We start from the raw sequence: 26,307 nt of genomic DNA, 5'->3' as shown, positions 1-26,307 counted from the left end.
TTCCTTCTTTTTTGCTAGATTAGCAAATATTAATGACACTGGGATTAGGAAAAAAATGGCTTCTTGTGAATCTATACTGCCATTTTCTAACACGTGAATTTGTGCTACAGTGTTGTGATTATGCCTCTGAAGTTGTTGTGCTTGCTAATCTGCCGTGAACCAGTCATAGTTGGAAGCTATTTACTACGGGTCCTACCAAATGTCCTTTTATTCAAATATTGCTTCTGTCTGATGGTGTGAGTGAAAGCAACTTGTGTGGCAGACAAGTCATCAAGGAAGAAAGAAATTTGTGGCGGTAGCCAAAGTTTGAAGAGTATAGATGACTCACCAGCTTCACTCAAACATCAAAGATAAAGAATAGAGATAAGAATTTGCCTTCACTTTTTTGGCTTGCATGTCATACCATGGGTCAAGCTACTAGTATCCTTTCTATATAGCGCTCTAAGTGCTTATGACAGGGCATTTAATTAACTATTAGTTTCCCATTTAATTATTTAAGGCTAGTAATGATCAATATCCATGCTATTGCATTGATACTCCATGCCTGGCATTGCCCAGTTTAGAAAGAAACAAAGAAACACCAAACCACAGCTGCCCTTTTCAAACATGCTGAATCTTTTAAGGGATTTTGCAGCTGGAGTTTTCTACAAAAGTTTTATTTCTTTCAAGCCAAAGATCATATGTGAATATTAGATATAAGCAGAATATTAGATATAAGCAGCATAGTCTACCTTATGCACACTTAAGTCCTATATATGTCTACTCCAAAATAGTCTCATTGGGTCAATGGAACTATACCTCTTATGGTAAGTGTTCATAGGATTACAGCCTTGCTGAGGGTATAGACTGTAAGGAATAATAATTGCTGATCATGTGACTGCAGTGCAAAGCAGTAGACACATCTTTTATCAACAGCACAAATCTTTGTTCTCTCCCCAAAGGCATTGTTTTTCAGTGCTGTTGGAAATGCATCACTTTACACCCAGCACCACAAACAGAAATAGAACTCAACATATGCTATGGTATTCACTGGAGTCAATTTATTAATCTAGATGCATATACATATTTGAGTGAACCAGTCTGAAGATTTCCAAACAAATGTGGAAATTCACAAAATATAATATTGCTATGAGTATCTAAGAAAAAGTCTAGTTCCTTATTCTGCATTTATTTCTTCTGTTGCTGCTTGCAATCTTTTCCCAGACTTGAAATCTCATCAGACTTGCTTTATGGTTTATTATTTCTCTTGGTTTATATTTGCAATATAAATATGCCCAATTAGGCTCGTCTAGTGTGCTATATTAAAGAAGTCTAAAATGCAGACATATGGTCATCATCATCACAATTCCCTGAGCAAGCAGCATTTATAATGGCTTAATATGCAGTTGTGACATTTACAGATCAGAAACTGTGGATGCATTTCAGTGTTGTGTCAACGGGTCATAAAAAATACATTAGTGCTGTAAAAGGAATCACAGAGGAAGGTGACGAAGGAAGAACATGTTTAGATGCTGCCTGTTGGTTGCCCTCCTGTTAATTATGGCACGGTATGCTGGAGAGGAAGTGAAAGAGCATTATTATTCAACACATTTGCATGAACAGAATTAGAAGTCAACTGTGCATCGGGAACAAAGGGCATGCTTTATAAGCAATTCCACCAAGCACTACTTGTTGCTGCAACCTCTGTTGATTTGAATATAGCGAACACATGAAACTTCCTTATATATGTGTCAGGGTTTGGTCCATCCTGCCCAGTGCTGGCAGCAGCTCTCCTAGTCCTACTCAGGTTTGCTCCCTGAGATTGTTCTAACTAGAAATGGAGTCTTGGATTGAACCTGAGAACTTCTGCTTAAACAACATGCATTGAATTACTGAGCTATGGCCTTCCCTCGATAAAGAAGACCATGGGGGATTTATTTGATTCGTACTTTGAGTGTTTAAACTCCTTTTAGAATATATCATAAAAAAAAGAAGGATTAGCAAGAGATTGGACAGAGAATGCATGCTGGGTGGGTGGGTGGAAGGAAGGAAGAGAATATACATAGGAAGAAATATTTTAAAATGTGACATATGTACTTCTCAGTTAATTGTTGTCTTGTGTCTAGTAGTCACTTTGGTGTTGTTGTTGTTTTAAAAAGGGGGAAATTTGTCCTATTTCTTTCTTTATTCACTTGCTTATGAGATTCCCCAGAAGCATGCTCTCATTGCTCTGCTATATCCTCCTCGTGCTTTCAGCTTACCTTCTACAGATAAGTTCGCTTAGTGTAATGGCATCATGTCTCATACTGGTATTTTGCTTTCGGCAACTAAGTGTTGCCTTTTTGTTAACGTACAAGTTTTGTCCTGTTTGCTGCAAATATCATCATTGTATATAAATATGACTATTAATAATTCCAGTTCAATAATAATAATAATAATAATGACAACATATAGAGATTCTGTATGACAACATATAGAGTCAATGGTGTTTCCCTTTGCTATGCCTTGTCTGTCAGGAAAACTGCACCTGTAAGGCACTCCAAAGGCAGGGCCGGCCCAGCTCAAAGGCAATTGCCTCAGGCAGCAGGATCCACAGGGACAGCAGATACTGATACCAATGTTCACTCACCCCTTCTTCCCTGGGGGGGCACCAAAATGTCTTGGGCTGGCCCTGTCCAAAGGTATAAAATTACTTGGATACTGAATAACTGTGAGCCTGCAATCTGACAACAAATTAAGTAGGCATTGATCCCAAAAAATCCCCATTGCATTTCTGTCCGTGTAACTGGGCACTTGAGCCTTGATTAAGCATTCACCTGAATGCTTGTGTGGGCTAGAAGTAGAGAGAGGTGACGGTGTTTCTGGACATGCTGCCTTCACTTCAGAACTTCCTGCATTTGGAGAAGACTGTATCAGGGCACATGAGTATGCTTAGCATCCCCCTTCAGACCTCTCCTCTCCAGACAAAGGAGGTCTGAAATGCAGCTGGTCCACATGGGAGGGTTGGGATCAGGACTTGCATGCTCCCCTCTGCCCTGCCTGCCCTCTTTAAGCGCACACATGTTCACTCCGAAAGCCTGGAGAAAGCTACCAGTAATATTGATAGCACAATCCTATGCATGTGCATTCAGAAGTAACTCCCACTGTGTTAATCTGGGCTTACTCCCATTTAGGGTGCATAGGATTGCCGCTTAAAGCTTTTGGCTTCCATCCAAGAAAGTCATTTACATGCAAGTAATACTTGGAATTTATATAGACGCTCAAAAGAATTGCATAGAAGTCAAAGGAAGGAATCAGTTGAGTTAAAGGAGCAGGCACTGCTGCAGAGAAATCTTCAAAGATCCTGTTATGTGCCTGTGACTGAGTTTATTTGAGCCAGGTTCACTGTCTCCAATAATTCAAAGTGGACTAGTGTATTTTGCCATCTCACAACAAAAATCTAATGTGAGCATGGTAAACATAATGGGTTGGATCCATCAATGCCCTTCTACCCACAGAGGGAGGCTTCTACTAACAAAATGGCTATTTCACATAGCACACAGAAGGTTTGTATGAGAAAGATGAAGCAAACAGCACAATCCTAACCATTTCTACTCAGAAGCCAGTCCCGTTGAAAGCAACGGAGCTTGCTCCCAGGTAAATGGGGTTAGGATTGCAGCGTAAAACCACAATTGTTATTCTTTTGGTGCAGTATCAAATTCAACTTCTTGCACAAGCTGGAGAATTGCTATAGAACCTACCAATTTATAGCGCTGCATGTATTTGCAGAAAAGTGCTGTGTGCTATTTTCCTTCCACTCACTGTTCTTTGAATCTCAGCTCTATAGTTTGCATTTAAAGCAATGATTACCAACGTATATACAGATTTTGGAAACACACAGAGCCACCTGTTACACAGAACTGTATGCCTGGTTTTCCATTATTCACCTAATTATTTATAACTTTTGAGTGTTGGTTACATGCACCCAAGAAGATTTCTTCATGGGCATCTCATCAGGGTTATGCCACAGTATAATTTTAGCGCTGAATTAGTGGTGTAATCTCTGGGCATATTCACATAGCTTTCAAGTCACATTCAGAACATTCATGAAGCATAGATCTCCCAAGACCGTACCACCACTGTAGGTGGGGCAATAGCATTTTCCTGCGTGTGGAAAAGTGGCATATCAGGGAGTGAGTTGGACTAGTAACCTTTTCTCTAACATGTTACATTTTCTGGATGGGAATGCTCAAACATGTGATCCTACACCTGCTGTCTATAGTGGTACAGTCCCAGAAAGTCTATACTGTAATTTTTTTCTGCATGCATAGCTTGGATAAATCTGCACAATACACAAGTGCAAAATTCCACAGTCTAAAATGGTCTAGGTTTTCCCCTTTGATCACTGAACTTAAGCAGATTGCCATAGGCTGGTGGACAGCATGTCTGGCTTTCTTATGTTCACCATGAGGAAAAGGTGATGCCTCCCCCCGCATGAGATTATATGTATCCCAGACTGGCAACCTTGTGCGTGTTCTATCCTGAACACCAGTGTCTGTGGTAACCCTGGTATAACATGAACATGGGAAGGTAATTTAAGCCTTCAGCTGGGAGCTGTAACACAGGTTGGTTTATACACAAGTTGGAAAACCAGCACATTCAGTGTGCATAACTGCTGGCTGTGGGGGGCAAACACTTGACTGCTTATAGGCTGCGTATATAAAGCTAACCCTTTCAGGGAGGTGAGGGGATGAAGTCACAGAGATTCATGACCAAAGAGGCAGGCCCACCACTCTCATGCCACATTCTTCAGTACATTTGCTGGTGAGTAATTACCATGGGTTTAGCAAAGCTACTCACAAGTAAATGCACCAAGTACTGAAATTATTGGAGTTTGGGGGCGGGGCGAGTTGAAGAACCAATGCTTTTATTTTTATTTTTCCTCATTGCTTGTCATAACCAAGTCACTTACACTGATTATGCTTTTCTCTTTCCACTCCTCCTTGCAGCAAACGTATGTGACAATGAACTTCAGATTTGCCAGAATGGGGGAACGTGCCACAACAATGTCCGCTGCCAGTGCCCCGCAGCCTACACTGGTGTGTTGTGTGAGAAGCGGAGTTGTGAAATGGACCCAGACGGTTGCAGTCAAAGCTCTGCGCAAGGGGCAATATCATTACCACGTGTTATACTCCTATTACCACTTATTGCTCCATTAGGATTAAGTGGGTTTCTCATATTCTAGGCAACCCAGCTTTGGAGGATCGACTTCAGACTGCTTAAAAGAAAAACAAAAAAAGAACATGCCACAGGAAATCTGGAGAAAAGAAATTGCAGCAGCAGCAGCAAGCAGATGCTAATAAGTCTTTCAAAAACATAAAACGGGGGGAAACTAAAATCTCCACACATATATAGACTCTATAAAGGCCCAAACGAACTAAGCCATATCTATCCATTGTGGAGAACCCAGCGAGTCAAGACTGTTATTTTCTGACTCAAGCTTAAGTCAGCAGCTGCCAATACTATTACTACTAAGTCACGGCTGCAAAAGCTTAACACGGGATCGAAAAGGCTTTCGTAACCACCCCCAGACGGGAATACAAAAAGAAAGAAAGAAACTACAAAACCTTGCTCCTCCAATCTGGTGCGCAACTGTACCTCTTCCCAGTGTGTGGACCAACCAAATAGAGGCAATTCTTTGCTGTCAGTGCATTGTGGGTATAAGGAAATCTGTTTCAAAGCTGCCATATTGGCCTGCTTCAGCCCCTGAAATTCCCTTTCCAACTGTGCTTTAGTGAACGTTGCTCTGTAACCCTTGTTGGTTGAACGATTTCTTTGTCTGATGTTAGTAATGCACATGTGTACCAGCTCCCTCCTCAATAAATCTAAAGCCAGTCATACCCTTGTATATTTTAGAAGCACTGCATCAAGTTCATGCAGTGCTGACCTACTGTACAAGAGTGGCTATAGGACAAAAAAAGAGTGTATTTATCCTTTTGTATTCAAATGAAGTTATTTTTCTTGACTAACGTAAGACGTAGATTTTTTGTATTATTGCCAATTTGTGTTAACAGACAATTTATTAATGTACTTTAATCCTAATCAGATTAAGGGGGGGAAGTTATTTTTTATTTTCATCCTCTTTTTTATTTCTTTTTTCTTTCGCTTTTCATTTAATTGTGCAGAGATTTCTCTGTATGGGCAACGTGCTGGCATCAAAGAATATCAGTTTACATATTATAGCAAGTGTAATAAGATTCCACCAAAGGACATTCTAAATGTTTTCTGTTGCTTTAACACTGGAAGATTTAAGAGAATAAAGATTCCTGCGTAAACGATTTCAGGGATTAGTACTGCAATTTCTTAACTGCATTTTACCAGGTTGATGGAATAGAAATTCAAATGCAGAATTGTGCAAACACAATGAGATGGATGTGAAAGAAAACTCCCCAAATGATTCAGAGATGGCAATTATGAGTGGCAAGACCATGGTAGATAATGTTTCAGCTGGCAGACAAGCTCAATTCATTTCCTTCTAATCAATTCATTTTAACTACAATCTTATACCAACTTACTTGGGATCAAGCCCCATTAGCTTCAATGGGACTTACTTATGGGTAGGATGCCTCGGTTTACAACTGTCAAAATACTTATTATAATTTCTGCTAACTAATTTATTCACAGCAATACATATAACTCATATAACATGTATCAAAATAGCTTTATAAAGCTGAAATGAAAATTTGTAGAAGCGTCAATGTTCGCAATTCATATTTCGATGTTGATTTTTTAAAGTCAAGCTTCAATATATGAAACTTACAAGTCAAAATATGACATGAAAATTCAGCATTCAAATATTTGGACTGATTAAATGAATGAAGGCAATATAAAGTACTTAAGTATAAGTAATCTATGCAAAACTGCCAAATACTGATTGCTACTATGTCAGATACAGTCAACTTATCTAATTAGTTAACTGTATAGCATGCTTTCAACAAAGAGGTTCCCAGAATAACTGACAAAAGATAAAAGAACAAAACACTATCATAAACAATTAATCAAAATGGTACTAGAATAGCAGCTTCTAGCAGCATTTTTAACAGTTTGAAAAAGCCAAGAGAATGCAAGTTTCATCACTGCAAAGATGAAGGCCCTAGGCAAGTCCCTGGGAAGGAATTTCCAAAGGCAGGGTGCCACAACCAAGAAGGCCATATTTCTAGTTCCCACTTATGAAGACAGAGGCACTCACAGGAGAACCTTTGTAGATACCTTCGGTGCACATACTGGTTGATACGGAATGAAGTGCTTGTTGCTGTTTATTGCCATGTGTTAGAAACTATCAAACACTGATTGGTATTGCATGTCAGGTCTCCAGTAGTGTTAAACACTGATGGATACATGTCAGCAACTGACTAGGGCTGAATGCCACTTGTCAGATATCAGATATATTGACTATTGTTGCAAAACCTTTGGGTGTCAAGTGCTGAATTTTCAAGTATATGTCAAATATGTGCACATCAATATCATATCCGTGATCAAAAATCCTGAACGCATTATTTTGAGAACTGGGGCGGGATGGGTGTGTTTTGCTATACACCTAAGCTAAAATAGGTCTGTGGTTAACAGATGTGTGGTATGATTGCCAGCGCTGTGGAGCAACAAATGTCTTCATTACAACCCCACTCCCCGATAAGCGTTCTGAGTACTTTGCTAGGTGATCTGTTTGCCTCCCAATGTTAGACTCTGAATAGGTACTACCAGGAGAATGATTTGCATCTGTTTTACAAAGATAGTTAACTCTATGGATGCATATAAGTGAGATGCAAGATCTCAACTTACCTGATACACTGCTTCATGCCTCAACATAACAGGAGGAGCCTGCACAGCACAAGGCTATGGTAGTATGATTTACTCTACAATAGTTCTTCCATGATCTACTTTCTCTGTGCAGTAAGAGATTGATCAGATGGATTCACATTTTTGCCATGTTTTCGGGAAAACTTAGCAGAACTGGCTTGTGACACATCATTAAAATAAAATAGACTGAATATTGAAATATTGGGAGTGTTTGGACATACGTAGCTGAATAAAAGCCATAATTGTCTGTATTTGATTGGAATGTGTTCAGAAGTCTGAAAGGCTTCCACAAATAGGCACTAGATGGAAATCATGGTGCTATAACAGAATGCTAGAAAGAAAAGTGGAATTCCTTGGTCTTTACAATAGCACTTGCTAAGTTTGCATGTAATGACGCTCCCCCAAATATTATCAATCCACTGCTGTTTAGAAGGCTGCCTGGCAGACTTCCAGGTACGTGCTAAACATTGCTTTCCTGTTGCATCAGGCATCCAGAGTTGTAGGTTCAAAACAATGAAGCAGCGTAGCTTCATGAATTACCGTCCTATGGTCTAGTGTAGAGAAAATTTTGGTAGTAATGAATCACATTCCCCAAACTCATACACAGCTGGACATGCCCGTCAAAAGTGGAAGAACACAGCTCTTCCAAGAATGCTAACTATGGTTTGGATGCCTTGTGGTGGTAAAGAACCACATACTGAGAACTTTACAGGATATATTTGCCCCAGAGTCATCTTTTCCAATACTTAAGCCTAAAATTCATCTTCTTAACTCAAATTTATTCTGCTGCAAAACATCTGGAGAAGGTTGACAGTAATGAAGTAGCTGCAGATTCCAACGGCCCATCATCTGAATATTCATATGCATCCCAAACCTTAGTCTGTCTAAGGAAATGTATGGACAACCCCCACCCTATGCATAAAAGAGCACAGCTGCATGATTTAAGTTTTAATAAAGCCAAATTTAGTATTTAAAAAGAAGTGTCAAAATATACAGTAGCACGTAGTGGGGAAAGTGCTGCTCTAGCAAATAAAAGTTTGTTTAAAAGTATTGCCCAAGGTGTAATAAATTCCTGTTTCTGCCTTTTATTAGCCCAATTACCGCATGTGACAGCAAGAGATGGAGCAAGGAGTGGAAGCAAAAAATACTAAACACAGCAATGTTTCAAAGACAAGGAAGAGTCAAAAAGTGGCAACACAGGGCGAATTTGCTTAGGAGCAGATATTCTATCACACATAATGCAAATATTTTACCAATATAATAGCCTCGAATGGAAAACAATTAATCAGCACAGACAGAAAGCCCAAGAGAATCCAGCTATTTTGTTCCCTCCAGGCTCTGTATTCTCTGAATTAGGCAGTCTATAGTCTTTGAATCATCTTTGATAGACTTGCCTGCACCTCAAGGGAATAATGATTTGGCTGGCAAATACTCCCCAGGAACACCCACCAGGGGAGAAGTCTGTCTTACCAGTTTTGTTTCTCAGAAAGCCAATATAGAGAATGACAGTAGCAGTAAACTGGTGATATTTGTGGAGTCCTCCACAGCAGCACAGCTGATGGACTGTTTGTTATTTGCACCATCAGGCTTTTTGGGTGTACTGGAATAAGATAAGGCAAAGATAAATTAAAGCTTTGGCTGACTGCCAGCAACGACCTACATGAAATTGTAGATTTACACCAGAAGCGCACTCATGATAATAAACAGAAAATTATATTGCAGCCTCACAGAGGAGTGTAAATGCAAATACAGCTGACTGACACATGGCACCAAGGATTACTTATAATTAAAGTGGATTTCTAATATTAAAATGTGGAATTTAAGCTGCCTTGAAATTTATTAGAACAGAACAAAACAAAAAAAACCCAGGCTATGTAATTATCAGAAAAGGTGCTCTTCAGCCATCATTGTACACTTAAAGCTTTCCAGAAATGCTCAGGATTGTGCATGTTTGATTATAGAGGAATTTGCAAGCCAATGGCAAACTACTATGAATTTCATACTTTGGCCATTCGAATTCAACGTACCCTAAGGGGAATCTCAACTTGTGTTTCTCTAAGAAGAGCCTGCCACAGTTTATAGCAGGCATCCCCAAACTGCGGCCATCCAGATGTTTTGGCCAGCAACTCCCATGATCCCTAGCTAACAGGACCAGTGGTCGGGGAAGATGGGAATTGTAGTCCAAAACATCTGGAGGGCCGATGTTTGGGGATGCCTGGTTTATAGCAAACTGCCTTTGAATTGAAGGAGAATTTCAAAAGCAGTTTGTGGGGTGGCATGCGGATTTGTTGTTCAAAGAAAAAGCCAAAAAAACACGACCCACTAGGCACACCCAATCCCGTGGACATGCTTCTAGTAGCTCTTTGAACACTGACCAGGATGTTCCATTTGTGCATTGAATGATCTTAGGGGTGTGTGTTCATTTCAGGAGCAAATAGGCCAGATTCATGGAAACAACATGCACTGACAACATTAAAACGAAAAACAAAACTTCTGCATATTCATAGCTCCAAAGGGATGTCCCTATACCAAGGGCGGTCCAACACACAGCATTTTATGGCATCTCCTAGGTGAGACATCTTAGTGTTTAAATATTGCTCTTTCATTATCCATTATCATTCTTGCTTACTTTAATTCCTGTTTAATTTCACAATATTCCAGATAGAGATTTAAATAAGCAAAGGCTTTGGTATTCCTACATTTTTTCTGACATGAAATGAATAGGTTAGTTTATAATTAATGCTTTAATTCCTGCCTTGCTCTACTCTCATATTGGGGCTGGGGGGGGGCTAGAAATCTGGATGGCAAATTAAAGAGTGGCAACATTTAAGATTAAGTGATATTTTTATTAACTTCCAATAATTGCTACTGAAATAGGCCATTATTCCATGATATGTAATTATGGTAATATTCAGACCTGCTGAGGAAAATTAGGGAGATCTCAAGAGTAAAAATAATGTCCATTTTGTTCCCCTTGTCATAAAAATTTTCTCAGATGTAGTTTTTACTGTTCTTTCATTAGGGAACTAAAAATTCTGGTGGAAGGATGATTTATGAAAATTAAATGTGCAAATTCCAGTTTTAGCTGCATAATCCCTAAGACTCCCACATACGGCAGAATAACACTTTAAAAGTAGTGTTCGCTTCACAGGGCTATTTGGTTTTTGGAAGCAATAGGGGACAAATTCCACTTATATTTGGGCCTATGGTCCAATGTCTTTGGAAGCTTCCATGACCACTTAAATTGTCAGCAAATTTACTATGGAAAAGTAGTGTGTGGTATTGTTTTAACTTTAAAAAATCTGGTGCAATTTTTTAAGAAAATTCGGCTGTCCATTCAGACCTTCTCCTGGAAAAGATAACCCGCACAGTGGCAGGGGATTTGCGAAGGCCTCTGAGCATCAGCTCCACCTAGATTGGGCTTTTCAGCATACACAACACCCGTTTTCATGCTTGTTTTCTCTTTTGGATTAGGACATTTGGGGACAGCCAAATATCTAGTGTACCAATTTACATGATGGGAGTCACATGGATTTTCATCACCAGTTGAATGCAGTTTTTCTTTTTGGTAATGCAACTTGGCACAGCTGCATCTGACTCTTGGCAGGGTTTTTGTACAGCAATCATAGTCAGCCAGAACTGCAATCAAACCAGCCATCTTCAAATTATTATGTAAAATATTATCCATCTAATTTACAAGTAGGTGTAACCAGGCATATTAACCCATTAGTAATTCTAAGGCTGCAAGCCTCCAACTATTTTGGTTGGAGCAATTTTGTTGAGTAATTGAACAGGCTTACTCCAGAATAACTTGTTGGAGGCTACAGGCAAAAAAAAAAAAAAATCCGCTTTACCTACAGCAACAAACAAACTGTGAAAGTCAAATAAAGGAGATCCTAAATTATCCCAACGAAGGAATTATTTTCATAAAAGTGATTTTTAGCTGCTGTTTAGAATGCAAAGTTAATTAACGCAAGGCATTGGGATATATCTGGAGGACAATAATGCTTTAATAGAAACATTAATGTGCATCTTTTAGAAATAAATTGAGAACATATTGAAATATAGGAGGATGGAAACAGTAAACAGAAAAATAAGGAAAATGTCAAAGTAGCACATGACTTCATTGGTTGCATTCATGCATCCTAAGCTTCTATTGTCATTACATCTCTTAATCCATGGATGATTCAAGAGTATAAATGGAGTTTCCATATTATACTCCTGGAGCTTACAAGGCGCCATTTTGACATGACAGTACAGCACTACGTGGCTGGCCCTAAACATTTCCTTACCCCAGAAAAGAATGCAAACCTCACCACTCATTCTCACTGTCTTCTTTTACCCAGAGGTTTAATTACAAGTTATAAGACAGATAAATAAATGATACATAAGATTTTTCTCATTTGTTTGTTATATTGAGGAAGGTGCAAGACTCATTGTTAAACCTAGAGAAAGAGGTGAAGGGTTTGAGAAAAGAGGGTGAGCTTAAGCAGACAATTAATGCATTTTACCTCTCCCAATAATATTTTCCAACCCAATTTCCCCTAATTCAGGAATAAGAAAAGAGATTTAAAAAAACAACAACCTGGATACAAGAAATGGAAGGAGATTTTCAGAGGAGAACAGCAAGCATGGGAAGAATTATGTGTCTGACTTTTTTGGTTTTTCCTTTACAAAAACCTCCTACGTTTGGATTACCTTGGCAAACTCAGTACCTTGTACAGCAGTCCCACAAAATATACATGCATTTAACCTGTGCACGTTCAGTTTTGTGTGTGTATTGCAAAAAAAATCAAATAAATAACACTAAAAGGGGGGCAGGCATCCAGGAAAAATGACTTTGGCAATCCTGCCCACCATCGCATTGAATGTGTTTTAACCATACACGATTTTGGCTTTAGGTGCAATCCACAGAATGTAACCCCTGCGTAAATTGAGGGCTTACTATAGTTCAACCTCCTCCCCGATACAGTACTGTTTTTGCTTGCTCGTGTTTTACACAAAATGCCTTTTACACCAATTCCTTTCTTGCCTACTACGTAAGAACTACTTCACCAGTCTCTTCCCCCGCCTCCAGTCAGCTGACTGCTCCATACCTCCCATAGGTCAAGCAGTGAGAGAAATCCCATGTGTATGATACAAATGAGACACCATTGAACAGAAATGTTAGGGACCTGGAGATCCAGGGAACCCATGGAGAGGTCAGGCCTCATTGTACCACAAGTGTTATCCTCAGTGCCAACCATAGAAATGCGTGGTTACACATTACCTCAGATCCTTGTTCTTCTCCATCTGATGGTCACCGCTTCAGGACTTCAGGAAACAACGATTCATCACAGGAAAGCTGCAAGGCCCATTGGCTCATATGTACCTTCTTTCATTCACCAGCAAGCACAGCTCTAGCCTGCTTTCTGTGTGAGAATTTTTCCACATGTGAACCCAGTCAGGGTATGATCTCTCTTAGTGCTCATTGCACACAATGCAGTGACTGTTCTTGTCCCACCACTGTGTCATCATAGGCTCATGTGTATACTTAATTAAAACAGTGGGGCCAGCTGCTCAGCTAACCACCATCAGCTTCTATAAGTGTCATTGATTGGTTCAAGCCTACTTCTTTTTATTATGTTTCTTCCCTTATAGCTTGCTCATGAAGGAGACAATGCCTCTGTTCACTTGCTTCTGAATGTTCTTGCAGCAGGAAAGCTCTGCTTCCAGAGATGAAAAAGAAATGCTGAGTTCTTTCAGGTGCTGTAAGAGTCTTTGTAGTTTTGCTGCAAATGACTAAACACAGCTGCCCATCTGCAGAACCAGTATACTGTACTCAACTGAGCTCACATCCATGCAATTAATATTTGAAAGGCGGTTTTCTACCTTCATGTTATTCTGAAGCAGAAGCAATTTAGAATTTACCTATTTCTGAGTGATTGCAACAGAGCTAAAAAAGAAAAAGAAAGCAGTAATATATCTGCCTTATTTTTCAAAGAAACTGGACAGCTGCAAAGCATTTGACACCTGCCCCCTTTCGTTAAATTTATTAATGCCCACATAATGTGTGCTGCATTAAGCCTCTAAATTAATGCGTAAAATCTATTGCACCTTGAGAATAAATTCATTTGCAGAGGCCTGGGATTCTGACATTATTGGGGTTTGATACATGGATATTTCGGCTTCCTAGAAACTTGGTTTTGAAGGACTCTCCATTTTGAATGGCCTCATAAATATATATTGAATTTAATCTTCTCAGATGTAAAACCCATTTTCCAGTTGTTTAGGTGGTTTGGGGGCTGGTTAGGAGAAACAGAATCTGCAAGTATTTTTGTTGTATGGAGCTAATTAGTTCATAAATCAACATGTCTAAGTATGGTGGAGATTACCCTCAAGCCAGCAGAGAGTGAATTGCCGCACACATAACTGCACTTTTAAAGACCTTTTACCTATCTCTAATGTCCCCATCTTCTCAGACTATTAACTTTTCTGTAGCAATTTAGCTAAGTACTTAGTGGTAACTCAGCAGGTTTTTATGCCACTTCCTGTCTGGGGGACTTGGGGGGGGGTTACCTTCCCTCTCCTTCTATTTACCTCATTCAGGCTGTACATTAATGCTCCACACACCTCAAAAGTAATTTTTGAAGTTCATAACCAGCCACACCGCATTCGGTGTAGAACTGAATGTACACAGCACTTGATGAATTGTTGTGATTACTTTTAATATACCTCTGAAGGGTGACCAGAATGAGGTAACAACTGGGATCTCATACTGTTCCTAGCTGTGAGGGAATGTTAGCACCTGTGGTGTTTCTCGCCCCTGCCTGCCTGACCAGCTGCACCTGGCAATATTCCTGCATGTTCACACTTATTAAAAACACAGAAACCCTATTCTCCTTTGCATTTGGCTAGCTGCTTCAAAGTAACTTTAGAGAGCCCTCAGGTGTTTCCTATCAGCCCTTCCCCCCAAACATGATTTTCCTCAGCCATATTCTCCCATGTAAACTGAGGGGCAATTTTGGGGTTCTCCAAGCCCTTTGATTTTTCCTCCCTCAAACAAGTACCCCCCAGCTTCCAATTTCCTCTGAGGTGCATGAAGGGAAGAACTTTGCAAAAGCCCTTGGTGACATTTGTTGGCATTTCAACCCTCCCATTGCGATTCTTGCAAGAATCGCCTGATCTTTGTTTTGCTCTCATGTTACTGAGGGCCAGTGTGGTGTAGTGGTAAGAGCAGTAGACTCCTAATCTGGTGTACCAGGTTTGCATCTCCGCTCCTCCACATGCAGCTGCTGGGTGACCTTGGGCTAGTCACACTTCTCTGAAGTCTCTCAGCCCCACCCACCTCACAGAGTGTTTGTTGTGGGAGAGGAAGAGAAAGAAGAATGTTAGCCGCTTTGAGACTCCTTCTGGTAGTGATAAAGCGGGATATCAAGTCCAAACTCCTCCTCCTCCTCCTCTTCTTCTTCTTCTGAGAAAGGAGGGGGTGGAAGCTGCTCTTTGGTTCTTCCATTTCTTGCCTGAAAGTTTTCGCTCTTATCTATGTAGAGATAAGATGGCTACATGGGAACTGCTCTTCTCATCATAGCTGCCAAGTTATCCCTTTTTTACAGGGATTTTCCCTTATGCTGAATAGGCTTCCTCGCGAGAAAAGCGAAAACTTGGCAGCTATGCTTCTCATGTATGGCTGTAGTGTTTTGTAGTAACTGTTAGAAATAAATTAGGTATGCTTCAAAACCTCCACAGCTTCGCTTCCGTTACTCTACTGCATTTGAGGTGCTCACAATGAGCAGATGTGAGTCCATTGCACCAGGACCTTTTCTCCGGGAATTCTGTCTTCGTTCCTGTGATCGGAAGATCAGTGAAGGTGCTCCAGTTGCCTAGCCCATGCACGTGCTTAAGACGTGGGCTGAACAGGGCGTACTGTTGACTTCACACAGGAGAAGTTTAGAGGAAATTGGCCTGGGTGCGACTTGGGCAGGAGGCAGCACAGTTTGTTCATGGCCCTTCAGCCCTTGCTTAATGTTGTCATTTTAAATTAGTTGCCCACAAGGTCTTGGCAGTTTTACAATGCTATACAAAATGAGTTTGCAAGTATGGGTAGGGGGTTGGGGTAAAGTATGTGTGCCCAAGTGAGGACCTCTGTGGGCAGATGTGTGCCCACTGGTGCCATGTTGGTGACCCCCTGCTTCAGAGGCATCTTGCAAGACCTTTTGCACCCTGCAGAACTCCCGAAAGGAGTTCTTAAAACAATACACCTCTCAGGCGCTGTTACACAGCATATTTCCTTAAGCATGTTTTCAGAAGCAGGTCTTGTACATCTGCATAGCTATGAAACTGGAGGGTAGAGAGCTGCTGCTAGTCATTTTAAGCGATCCTGAGCTAGTTAGTCAAGAATCTGACACTTTATAAGGAAACTTCTTACAGCAGGAAGGTAAAGGCAGCCCAAGACGTTTTGATGGCCAAGGCAGAATAGTCCAACTTGCAACTTCCCCCTGGTGGTAAAAGTATCATTATGATAACAAAATAATTGTCAATTTGCTGTTCTTTAGTGTTCTTTAGAGCCAGTGTGGTGTAGTGGTTAAGAGCAGTAGACTCGTAATCTGGGGAACCAGGTTCGCATCTCCGCTCCTCCACATGCAGCTGCTGGGTGACCTTGGGCTAGTCACACTTCTCTGAAGTCTCTCAGCCCCATTCACCTCACAGAGTGTTTGTTGTGGGGGAGAAAGGGAAAGGAGAATGTTAGTCGCTTTGAGACTCCTTTGGGTAGTGATAAAGCGGGATATCAAATCCAAACTCCTACTCCTTCTCGTCCTCCTCCTCTTCTTCTTCCCGTTCAAATCACCAACCGCCTAAAGGCCACTTCATCCCACTTAATAGTAGGACTAGGCCAGGTAACTGGTTCAGTCCTCTCTTGTTGCCTCAGCCCTATTTCAAGTCACCAGTTCCAGGTGAGAACTCAGCAACTGTAACTCCAGCCCATTTGAATGGGCTTCGAGTCAGAAGGGGGGGGGGGAGTTTTACGTGGGAAAGTGACAAAAATAACCCCAGAAGGCTTGCCTTCTCAGTGCCATTTCTTCCTCCTGCATTTCTACTTTTGTCATGCATTATTGCAGAATAGAAATTATCTTCTTTCAAACGTTCCCACAGCTACAGCAATGCTGGTAACAAATGTCTTAATTTCAAAAGCAAGGGCAGCATAGTGGATACCATTTCAATCCAGAGGGAGAATAAAGTTCTCCAAATGAAGTTGTTTGCACCTGCAGTTTGCTTGTTTGTTTGTTTGCTTGTTTGTTTGTTTGCCTGCCGCCGCCGCAGTTGCTGCCGTCCGCTGCATCACCACAACTGTCTTAATCTACATAAGCATTTTGTACTGAGCTGTCTTAACCGACATGATTTTTTTTCTGATAAAAAGCACTGCCCTCCACCCCACCCACCCTCAGAACAATTATTTATGACACTATTGTGAGATAACTAGGCAGCCGACAGGGAAATACACTTGCTTTCCAACAAATACCAAATGTATTGTTAACTGTGCTGTTTCTCTGCGTTCTTGGTTTGAAGTGAGTGTGAGAGCAGGCCGGTAGACTGAACACTGGGTTGGGAAATAAGAGGGCTGGTTTCTAAGTTCATTGCTAGCAGATTCAATGAAATCTTACTGTCTCTTAGCCTTCAGCTGCAATTCTACATAAGCCTACTTCTGGCACAATTACATCTTACTAAACATGCCTAAGATTGACCTGCATATTCCACACAGCAACAAATTGCTTTAGGAGTCAGCTAGGCACAGATGAAGGGACGCGGGTGGCGCTGTGGTCTAAACCACCGAGCCTCTTGGGCTTGCCGATCAGAAGGTCGGCAGTTCGAATCCCCACTATGGGGTGAGCTCCTGTTGCTTGGTCCCAGCCAACCTAGCAGTTCGAAATGGCGTTTCCATGCACTGCTCTGGTTTCAGTGTTCCGTTGTGCCAGAAGCAGCTTAGTCATGCTGGCCACATGGCCCAGAAAAACTGTCTGTGGACAAACGCCGGCTCCCTCAGCCTGTAAAGTGAGATGAGCGCCGCAACCCCAGAGTCGTCCACAACTGGACTTAACTGTCAGGGGTCCTTTACCTTTTTAGGCACAGGTGAAGCCCCAGTTTAGGAATACTGAGGCAAGCCATTATTCTCTCAGTCTGTCATATGCAGGTAGTAGTAACACAAACCTTGCTTGAAGGGCCATTGTGATAATACATGGAATAAATTATTAACAATGGGTTGGCTCTAGAGAAACTGGTGGAAGAGGATAAACAGGTGGTTTTCCTGTCCCATCCTCTTCCCCCCAAAATAGGTCAGGGGACCCCAGTGAATGTGGTGTCATGTGACATAGGGTGTGTGTGAAGGGGAACAGAAGGATAACTGAAGGTCAAGCTGACACACCCTCCACGAGCAACATAAATGAAGGAGGTGCTTAATTTTTAAAGGCTCGGGATTGCTAGAGTATCATTGCCTCTGATTTAGAATCCTTAACCCAGCTCTATATGTCTAGATGATGATCGCAATTCCTCAAGGAATACCCCCTTTTTAACATTGCAGATTGTACCAACAAAACATGTAGGCCACCAAGGAGCTTATTGGGACCACGGTGTAATTACAGGTATCTAGTTGCCTACTTTTGATTATTAAATATGTTAGGAAACAGGTTGCTTTGGGAGCCCGATGACCGCTCCTTATTGCCTTACGCAGTAACTGCAGCGTGCAGAGTTGATCTAAACAAAATGTCAACCACTTCAATTATAAAAAAATTCCTTCAGTAGCACCTTAAAGACCAACTAAGTTTTTATTTTGGTATGAGCTTTCATGTGCATGCACACTTCTTCAGATACACTGGAAACGGAAGTGTCAGGCCCTTATATATAGACATCAGATTCTTATCTCATTATGCATGATCAAGCTTTCTTTAGCACCTCAGCCCTTGTTTTTCCCCCCAGGACTAATTGCAGCCATCAGCAGCCGTTAACAGCCATCCACAGGTTTACCACTCCCATCAGCCCATCACCCATCCCCACCACCCTCTGTATATATATATAAGGGCCTGACACTTCCGTTTCCAGTGTATCTGAAGAAGTGTGCATGCACACGAAAGCTCATACCAAAATAAAAACTTAGTTGGTCTTTAAGGTGCTACTGAAGGAATTTTTTTATTTTGCTTCGACTCAGACCAACACGGCTACCTACCTGTCACTTCAATTATAGTTCTCTGAAGCGACTTACCGGTACCCCTATTGGTTCTCTCTTTTGAGCGAACAGTGTTGTACCTTGCTTCCTCTCAAGTGATTTTTCTCGATTTTGGTGTCCTATCTTTTTTGTGTAAACCACTTTCACAGTCAAGCGCTATATAATATTTTTAAAAAAGAAATATTTAAAATGCTCATTTTTGAAACTAAAAGGCAGGACTGATTAAAGATGGCTGAGAGACACACAGTTCTGCTTGCTGTAATAATATGAACAAACTCTCTGCATATGTGACTCTGTCCATAAAAAGTTCTCTCACTGTTACGAAAACAGCTCTAGGAATGCTTGATTTCCCAACAATTCCTTCCTCCTGTACCTTTAACAGTAGCCTGGGGATCAAAGTAGACAAGCATAAAAAGAGAAGTTCATACAAAAGCCCTCATGTCTTGGCCATGACCCTACTATGCCAATGCATCTACTTACCAGGAAACCAGAGGTTTACTGTTAAGGAGGAAGAAAGCTGTATGCACAGAGTGCCCCCCCCCAAAAAAAATAGGCCAATCAGGAGTGAAGGAGCCTTATGCATTTGCAGGATACTGGCAGCATGGTCAGCAGCTCAATTGGTATGGGGGGCATGGGCAGAAGGCATATTCCTGCCACCCACTTCACACATTCATTGAATGTAGAAAATACCTCCCCAAGGTTGCCACTAAAAATGACAAAAGCCTTGCTGAGTCCCCCACTCCTTCTGTCTCCATAATCTAGTTACAGGAATGATTGATATGACCGTGTGATATGGTGATGGTTTCTTTGCTTTCATGCTGGGCTGGAGGATGAGAGAAGTGTGCATGGCATGATTTCACACATTTCCATAGCTGGGGTTGCCATTTTCAGCATCAACCTTGCATTTGGTGTCATGACTAGGTCGGTGCTTTGCCAGATTGGCATGTATACATTTAGCAGCTTTTTAAAGCAAAGGAGCAAAGGGGAAATAGAAATGGAGAAACAGAGAGAGCCCACCCCCCCCCACCTCTCTATCTGTAAAGAAAGGGGAAAGGCACTGGGCAAAAAAGTGATATAATTGCAATATCATTGACCCATAAATCATAATAAAGTGAGGCCTTTGACTGAACACGACGGTCCATTCACTACAGAATAAAAGATAAACAGAAAGGGGGGGAAGGGAGCAAGAAAACAATGACATTTCAAGCTCTCGCTCAAACACATTACCAAACTTTTTTTTCCCCTTTCAGGCCTGATTCGTCACATTTCAGCCATTTAAATGAACTCAATGTGAGTCAAATGTATAGCTGAAAGGATAAAACATTTGAGTATGTAATCTGTTTAACTGAGCCTCAGTACTTAAGATTGTATTGCTGTGGAAGAGAAAGAAGAGACTTAAATTTTCTCTAATTTGTCATGCTTTTCAGTAGCATTTGAATGGTTGCCGCAAGAAGGCCCTCACTTTGGCAAAAATTTTTTGCTGTGCTCAGTTAGCTTTATCTTTTTCAAGTTGGGTGGAGGGTAGCCAGGTGTCCCAGTTTATGCAGAGCCAGTCCTCTATCTGAAGGGCTGTCTGAGGGCAGTCCTTTGTATGAAGATGCCCTCTGTTTGAAGGGCTGCCTGTCCAGTCCAGTCCAAGCCCTGTTTAAAGAACTGTAAGAAGGGAGAGGGCACAAGGTGAAGGGGATGACAGAGGACAAGTTGGTTGGACAGTGTTCTCGAAGCTACGAACATGAGTCTGACCAAACTGCGGGAGGCAGTGGAAAACAGGAGTGCCTGGCGTGCTATGGTCCATGGGGTCACGAAGAGTCGGACACGACTAAACAACAGAAGAAGAAGAAGAAGAAGAAGAAGAAGAAGAAGAAGAAGAAGAAGAAGAAGAAGAAGAAGAAGAAGAAGAAGAAGGGAGAGCACAGTGTTTCAAGAGGCCTATCAACAGAGAGCACTCGGACAGCATACTGAAAAGGCACACAGGCCAGCTGGCCCCAGTCTTCCCCACTGTGGTGATGTGCACCGTATTTCTATTTAAATTATAGCAATTGTTTCTAACTCTGCATCAATACATAGAAAATTAGTGTGCAATTTTATGCAAATCCAAGCCCTCTTTTGTGTGGTGCACAAGCAGCCACTACACCAGTGTTGTTGGTTACTTATTTGTTTAATAAACTGCACATGCCGTTTGTTTGTATAAATACCGTAAAACCCTCAGCCTCATCAACTCAGCTCTACCTCATTGTATGTCCAAGGTCACATCCACAGCATACACTTAATGCTCTTGGCTTCTGCTAAAGGATCCTGGAAACTGTAGTTTATGCCTCACAGATCTGCAAAACCCTTAATAAAATACAGCTCCAACCTTCTTTTGGTGAAGCCACTTGCTTTAAAGGTATGGTGTTGGTGTCATGGGAACAGAATATACAGAGAGGATAATGCATTGGTTTGTTTTTACACCCCGACTAGGGGTGAGCAAAAACCTGAAATGACAGGAATGAAGTGTCAAGACACAGTACTTTTTTATATTAAAAAAACCCACTCTGTCCCTCCAACTAAACTTTTCATAAGTTTAGGGCTGCCAGATTAGAACCTAAGGGTGGTAATGTGAGGCAGAGGATGTTCTGTTGCTTCACTTGTAAGCACGCCTTTCTTTGTGAGCAGTAAAAAGGTAAAGGTAAAGGGACCCCTGACCATTAGGTCCAGTCGTGACCGACTCTGGGGTTGCACGCTCATCTCGCATTATTGGCCGAGGGAGCCGGCGTATAGCTTCCAGGTCATGTGGACAGCATGACAAAGCCGCTTCTGGCAAACCAGAGCAGCACACGGAAACACCGTTTACCTTCCCGCTGTAGCGGTTCCTATTTATCTACTTGCATTTTGACGTGCTTTCGAACTGCTAGGTTGGCAGGAGCTGGGACCAAGCAACGGGAGCTCACCCTGTCACAGGGATTCAAACCACCGACCTTCTGATCAGCAAGCCCTAGGCTCAGTGTTTTAACCACAGCGGCACCTGGGTCCCTTTCGTGAGTAGTAAGTATGGCTTTATTCGTGAGCAGACTATTCCACATGAAAAGGCCTAAGTCCAGGTAAAGGAAATTGTTACTGAGCTCTTTAGCAGGTACAGTATGTCTCACTCCCTTTCTCCATTCAGTTTTCTTTTAAATGCACTGATGCGAGAAGAAGCCCCAGGTTGCTGCCGCTGCTCACACTAGTTCATTTCTTTCATGGCTCTCCCTTACCCTCCAACATTCCTAAGATGTTCCAAGAACATTCCAAGCACCGGTTCATCCTCCTCCCCCCTGAGCTTGGCAGCAGCAGTACCGGCTGAGGAAATAGAGACATTCAGGGATGGCTTTCGTAATTTCGAGACTGTCCCTGAAAAATCAGGACACTTGGAGGGCATGCTCTTCCCCTGCCCCCTGCCCCCTCCAACAGAAGTCAGGAAAAGGTGGAGTTTTGCTTACCATTAAAATGGATAGATAAAAGGAGTTGAATTTCTGTTTGTTGACATGATAGTTAAAAGGTACAGGAGCCTGGCCATCTTTGTTTGTGCTCATTTTTCCATTTTAGCTCACGTGGACTGCAAGGGCATGCATCTGCAAAGTAGCAGAGAAGCACTCAGCAGACATTCAACAAGCACATCTCCTGCACTTCAGGACTTCTCATGATCTCAAGTTTAGCCACACTGGATTGCCTCTAGTCCTATACTAGGTTCTCACCCCAATGCCATTTTTACCTGGAAATGATTCCCCATTTATCTCAATAGTACTGCCCCCGGCACCACCGACATGTGGGGTTACAACTGCAGCTATAGAGTGATGCCAACCATGTACGCTCAGGTATCTGACTGAGTCCAGCTGGACTACTCCTAATAAGCATGTTTTAGGATTATAACCTTAAGCGACAGTCCCATTCCTTTTATTGTTGCAGCAAAGGCAATACATGAGCAAGTGTAGTTTTTCCAAGCACAGTGCTGCAATGATTGCAGGAGATGTACCAGGGGGATCCCTGCCCCCCTCACTAATGCCAAACTGGTAAAGGTCCAATTGTCTTTTTACCACTGGACAGGATAACCCAGCGTTCAGATAGCTAAAAGTGTCCTATTTTATTAAACCACTGAACTGCTTAACTAACTGAGGCATGATTCTGAATCATAGGATTTTAAAATAATAGATTTTTTAAAAACAAACAAACCAAAAAGCTGGCAAATTAATTACCGGTACTACTCGCTTTCTTTTGAGCAGAATGATTCTTCAGCCATTTGCTCTTGCTCAGGTAAGACTGACATCTTGTGGTCACCAGGAATATTTCAGTCTATTAACCAAACATCTGTATGCCCCCTCAGATACAAGCAAGCATGCTAATGACTGCATTATCATTTAAACAAAACACAAAACAGTCTGGAGCAATGTAAGATGCAATTATTTCACCTAATTAGATCTGGTGCTGGTTTCAGTCCTGGATGCTGATGAGACAAGCTGAAGCATAATTGGAAAGATTAAAACGCAGCTATCGGTAATCTGGTTGTTTGGTTAACTAGATTATTTCTTGCAAGGTTTGGAGAATCCTAAAGTGAAAACAATTTTGGGAAGGAGGGGAGGGGTCAAAACAAAAGAAGCATATAGTATGTTTGCAGGGTGAGTAAATGCAAAAAGGTTGTTGTTATTTTTTAAGCACTTCTGCAGAGGCAGGAATTTTGGCAGGTGCAGTTTGACTTTGACATGCTGCAAGGGATGGAAAAGTTGAACCAGCTGAAATTCATTATTCTCCAGATCAAGCAAAGATATATCTGTGCCAGATATTTAAACTAGCTTATTATTATTTATTTCAAAATATCTACCCACACACCTACAGCATTTTCCCTAGTGACATGCAGTTAAAAACATTCTGTATAGTTGATGGAATCCAGTTGCTTTCCTTGCAGGTCCCCCGGCAGCTTCTGATTTTGCAGATGCCTCTGCCAACACAAAAGGAGGGGAGGCGATTTTTGCCCCAATGACAAATCAAAAAAATCATATTCAGATAGTTGGGGGATTCTCTGGAGCAGGGTGGAAGATGGTGTGAAGTTCTACTGAATGATGAACAAAACAGCAAAAAAATTGCTTCCCTGCCTCATCTACTAGTGGAGGCACTCACTTGATTAGAAGCCTTTCCACAGGCACAATGGGAATTAATTGACTTCTACCCAATACAATCAGTAAGATGTGCCCAGGTCTTCTGTGATGCTACTGGAATAGTATATGTAACAGTGGAATGCACATGACCCCTTCATGTTCCTGATTATTTGAGAAAGTGATGTGGTTGAATTGGGCTTTTTCTAACTTCTTAAGAAGACATCTAAGTTAGGCTGAGCCCCAATTACAAATGATGGTCTATCCACTACTAGACTGCTTGGTACAGCCTGCACGTTTGAATGTTTCTGTGTTGCATATATGGTATCCACAAGTGTGGGGTCGGCTTATGGGTGGCACAAATCCACACAGCAAATATTCCCCATAAATTACAGTGGGGACGGCAATGTTGCAACGGGGATGCTACTTTTGTATTTATTGTTTCACAATAAATGGAGGACTCCCTTGTCCTGCATGGGGTAACTGTTCCCCTGAAGGACCAGGTGCGCAGCCTGGGAGTCATTTTGGACTCACAGCTGTCCATGGAGGCGCAGGTAAACTCTTTATCCAGGGCAGCTGTTTACAAGCTCCATCTGGTACGCAGGCTGAGACCCTATCTGCCCGCGGACTGTCTCGCCAGAGTGGTGCATGCTCTAGTTATCTCTCACTTGGATTACTGCAATGCGCTCTATGTGGGGCTACCTTTGAAGGTGACCTGGAAACTAAAACTAATCCAGAATGCGGCAGCTAGAGTGGTGACTGGGAGCGGCCACCAAGACCACATAACACTGGTCTTGAAAGATCTACATTGGCTCCCAGTATGTTTCTGAGCGCAATTCAAAGTGTTGGTGCATTCCTTTAAAGCCCTAAATGGCCTCAATCCAGTATACCTGAAGGAGCGTCTCCACCCCTATCGTTCTGCCCGGATACTGAGGTCCAGCGCTGAGGGCCTTCTGGCGGTTCCCTCACTGAGAGAAGCCAAGTTACAGGGAACCAGGTAGAGGGCCTTCTCGGTAGTGGCGCCCGCCCTGTGGAACGCCCTCCCACCAGATGTCAAAGAGAAAAACATCTGCCAGACTTTTAGAAGACATCTGAAGGCAGCCCTGTTTAGGGAAGCTTTTAATGTTTAACAGACCATTGTATTTTAATATTTTCTTGGAAGCCGCCCAGAGTGGCTGGGAAACCCAGCCAGATGGGCGGGGTATAAATTATTATTATTATTATTATTAATAATAATAATAATAATAATAATAATAATGTAATAATGAGTGCTATAGTTCAAAGAAGACATAATGAGAAAGGGAAAAGAAAAGGGATTTAGGGTTGGATGGAAGAACATTTTGCCAGTTACTAGTTTGATCTGGAAAACATTTAAGAGAAGTAAACCACTGAGCCTAGGGCTTGCTGATCAGAAGGTCGGCGGTTCGAATCCCTGTGACGGGGTGAGCTCCCGTTGCTTGGTCCCAGCTCCTGCCAACCTAGCAGTTCGAAAGCATGTCAAAATGCAAGTAGATAAATAGGAACCGCTACAGCGGGAAAGTAAACGGCGTTTCCATGTGCTGCTCTGGTTTGCCAGAAGCGGCTTTGTCATGCTGGCCACATGACCTGGAAGCTATACGCCGGCTCCCTCAGCCAATAATGCGAGATGAGCGCGCAACCCCAGAGTCGGTCACGACTGGACCTAATGGTCAGGGGTCCCTTTACCTTTACCTAAGAGTGTAAAATGTTTAAGGCACAAGCAGTGGGAACTGGAAAAGTGAAAGTTAAAAGCATCTGTGTACATTGCAGGGCTATCCAGTCCAGTCCACAGAACACCCAAAGTGCCTATAAAATGCTTGGCAATCCAGTATAACTTTGGCTCGTTTTAGTGGCCATTATAAACACATCAAAACAATTCTTGGTTAACATGGTAGGCAAAATTTGAGTGCAGGGGAAGGACGATTGCAGACAAATGATATCAAGGCCAAGAGAACTTTGGGCTACAATTAGTACTTCATTGCTCTTTAAACTGCCCAAACGTTAGCACATACGAATTCTGACAGTTTGACAAAGATGTATGTGTAGCCTTGCCAATGCCATGCAGGCAAATGTCACTTATGTCGTTATTAGAAATCGCCCTAAAGCTAACATCGTATGTCTTTTTGACAAGATGAATGGTTGGCTTCTGACAATGAATAATTTTCATTTATA

At 41.8% G+C, this 26,307-nt stretch overlaps 1 protein-coding gene across 2 annotated transcripts in view; it reads left to right on the top strand.

Annotated features, from left to right (window-relative positions):
• The window catches only part of NTNG1 (netrin G1), a 210,248-nt gene extending 203,954 nt beyond the window's left edge, over nt 1-6,294 (top strand). For both annotated transcript variants that reach the window (XM_035123311.2, XM_035123309.2), the window contains one exon: nt 4,968-6,294. In XM_035123311.2, coding sequence (XP_034979202.1) covers nt 4,968-5,203 — 236 coding nt within the window. In that variant the 3' untranslated portion in view covers nt 5,204-6,294. The remainder of the gene's footprint in view (nt 1-4,967) is intronic.
• Nucleotides 6,295-26,307: the final 20,013 nt, after the last annotated feature.

This window comes from Zootoca vivipara, chromosome 7, assembly GCF_963506605.1.
Source record: "Zootoca vivipara chromosome 7, rZooViv1.1, whole genome shotgun sequence".
Lineage (NCBI taxonomy): Eukaryota > Metazoa > Chordata > Lepidosauria > Squamata > Lacertidae > Zootoca > Zootoca vivipara.
The sequence above is the reverse complement of the archived record's forward strand: the minus strand, read 5'-3'. Positions and strand labels throughout refer to the sequence as shown.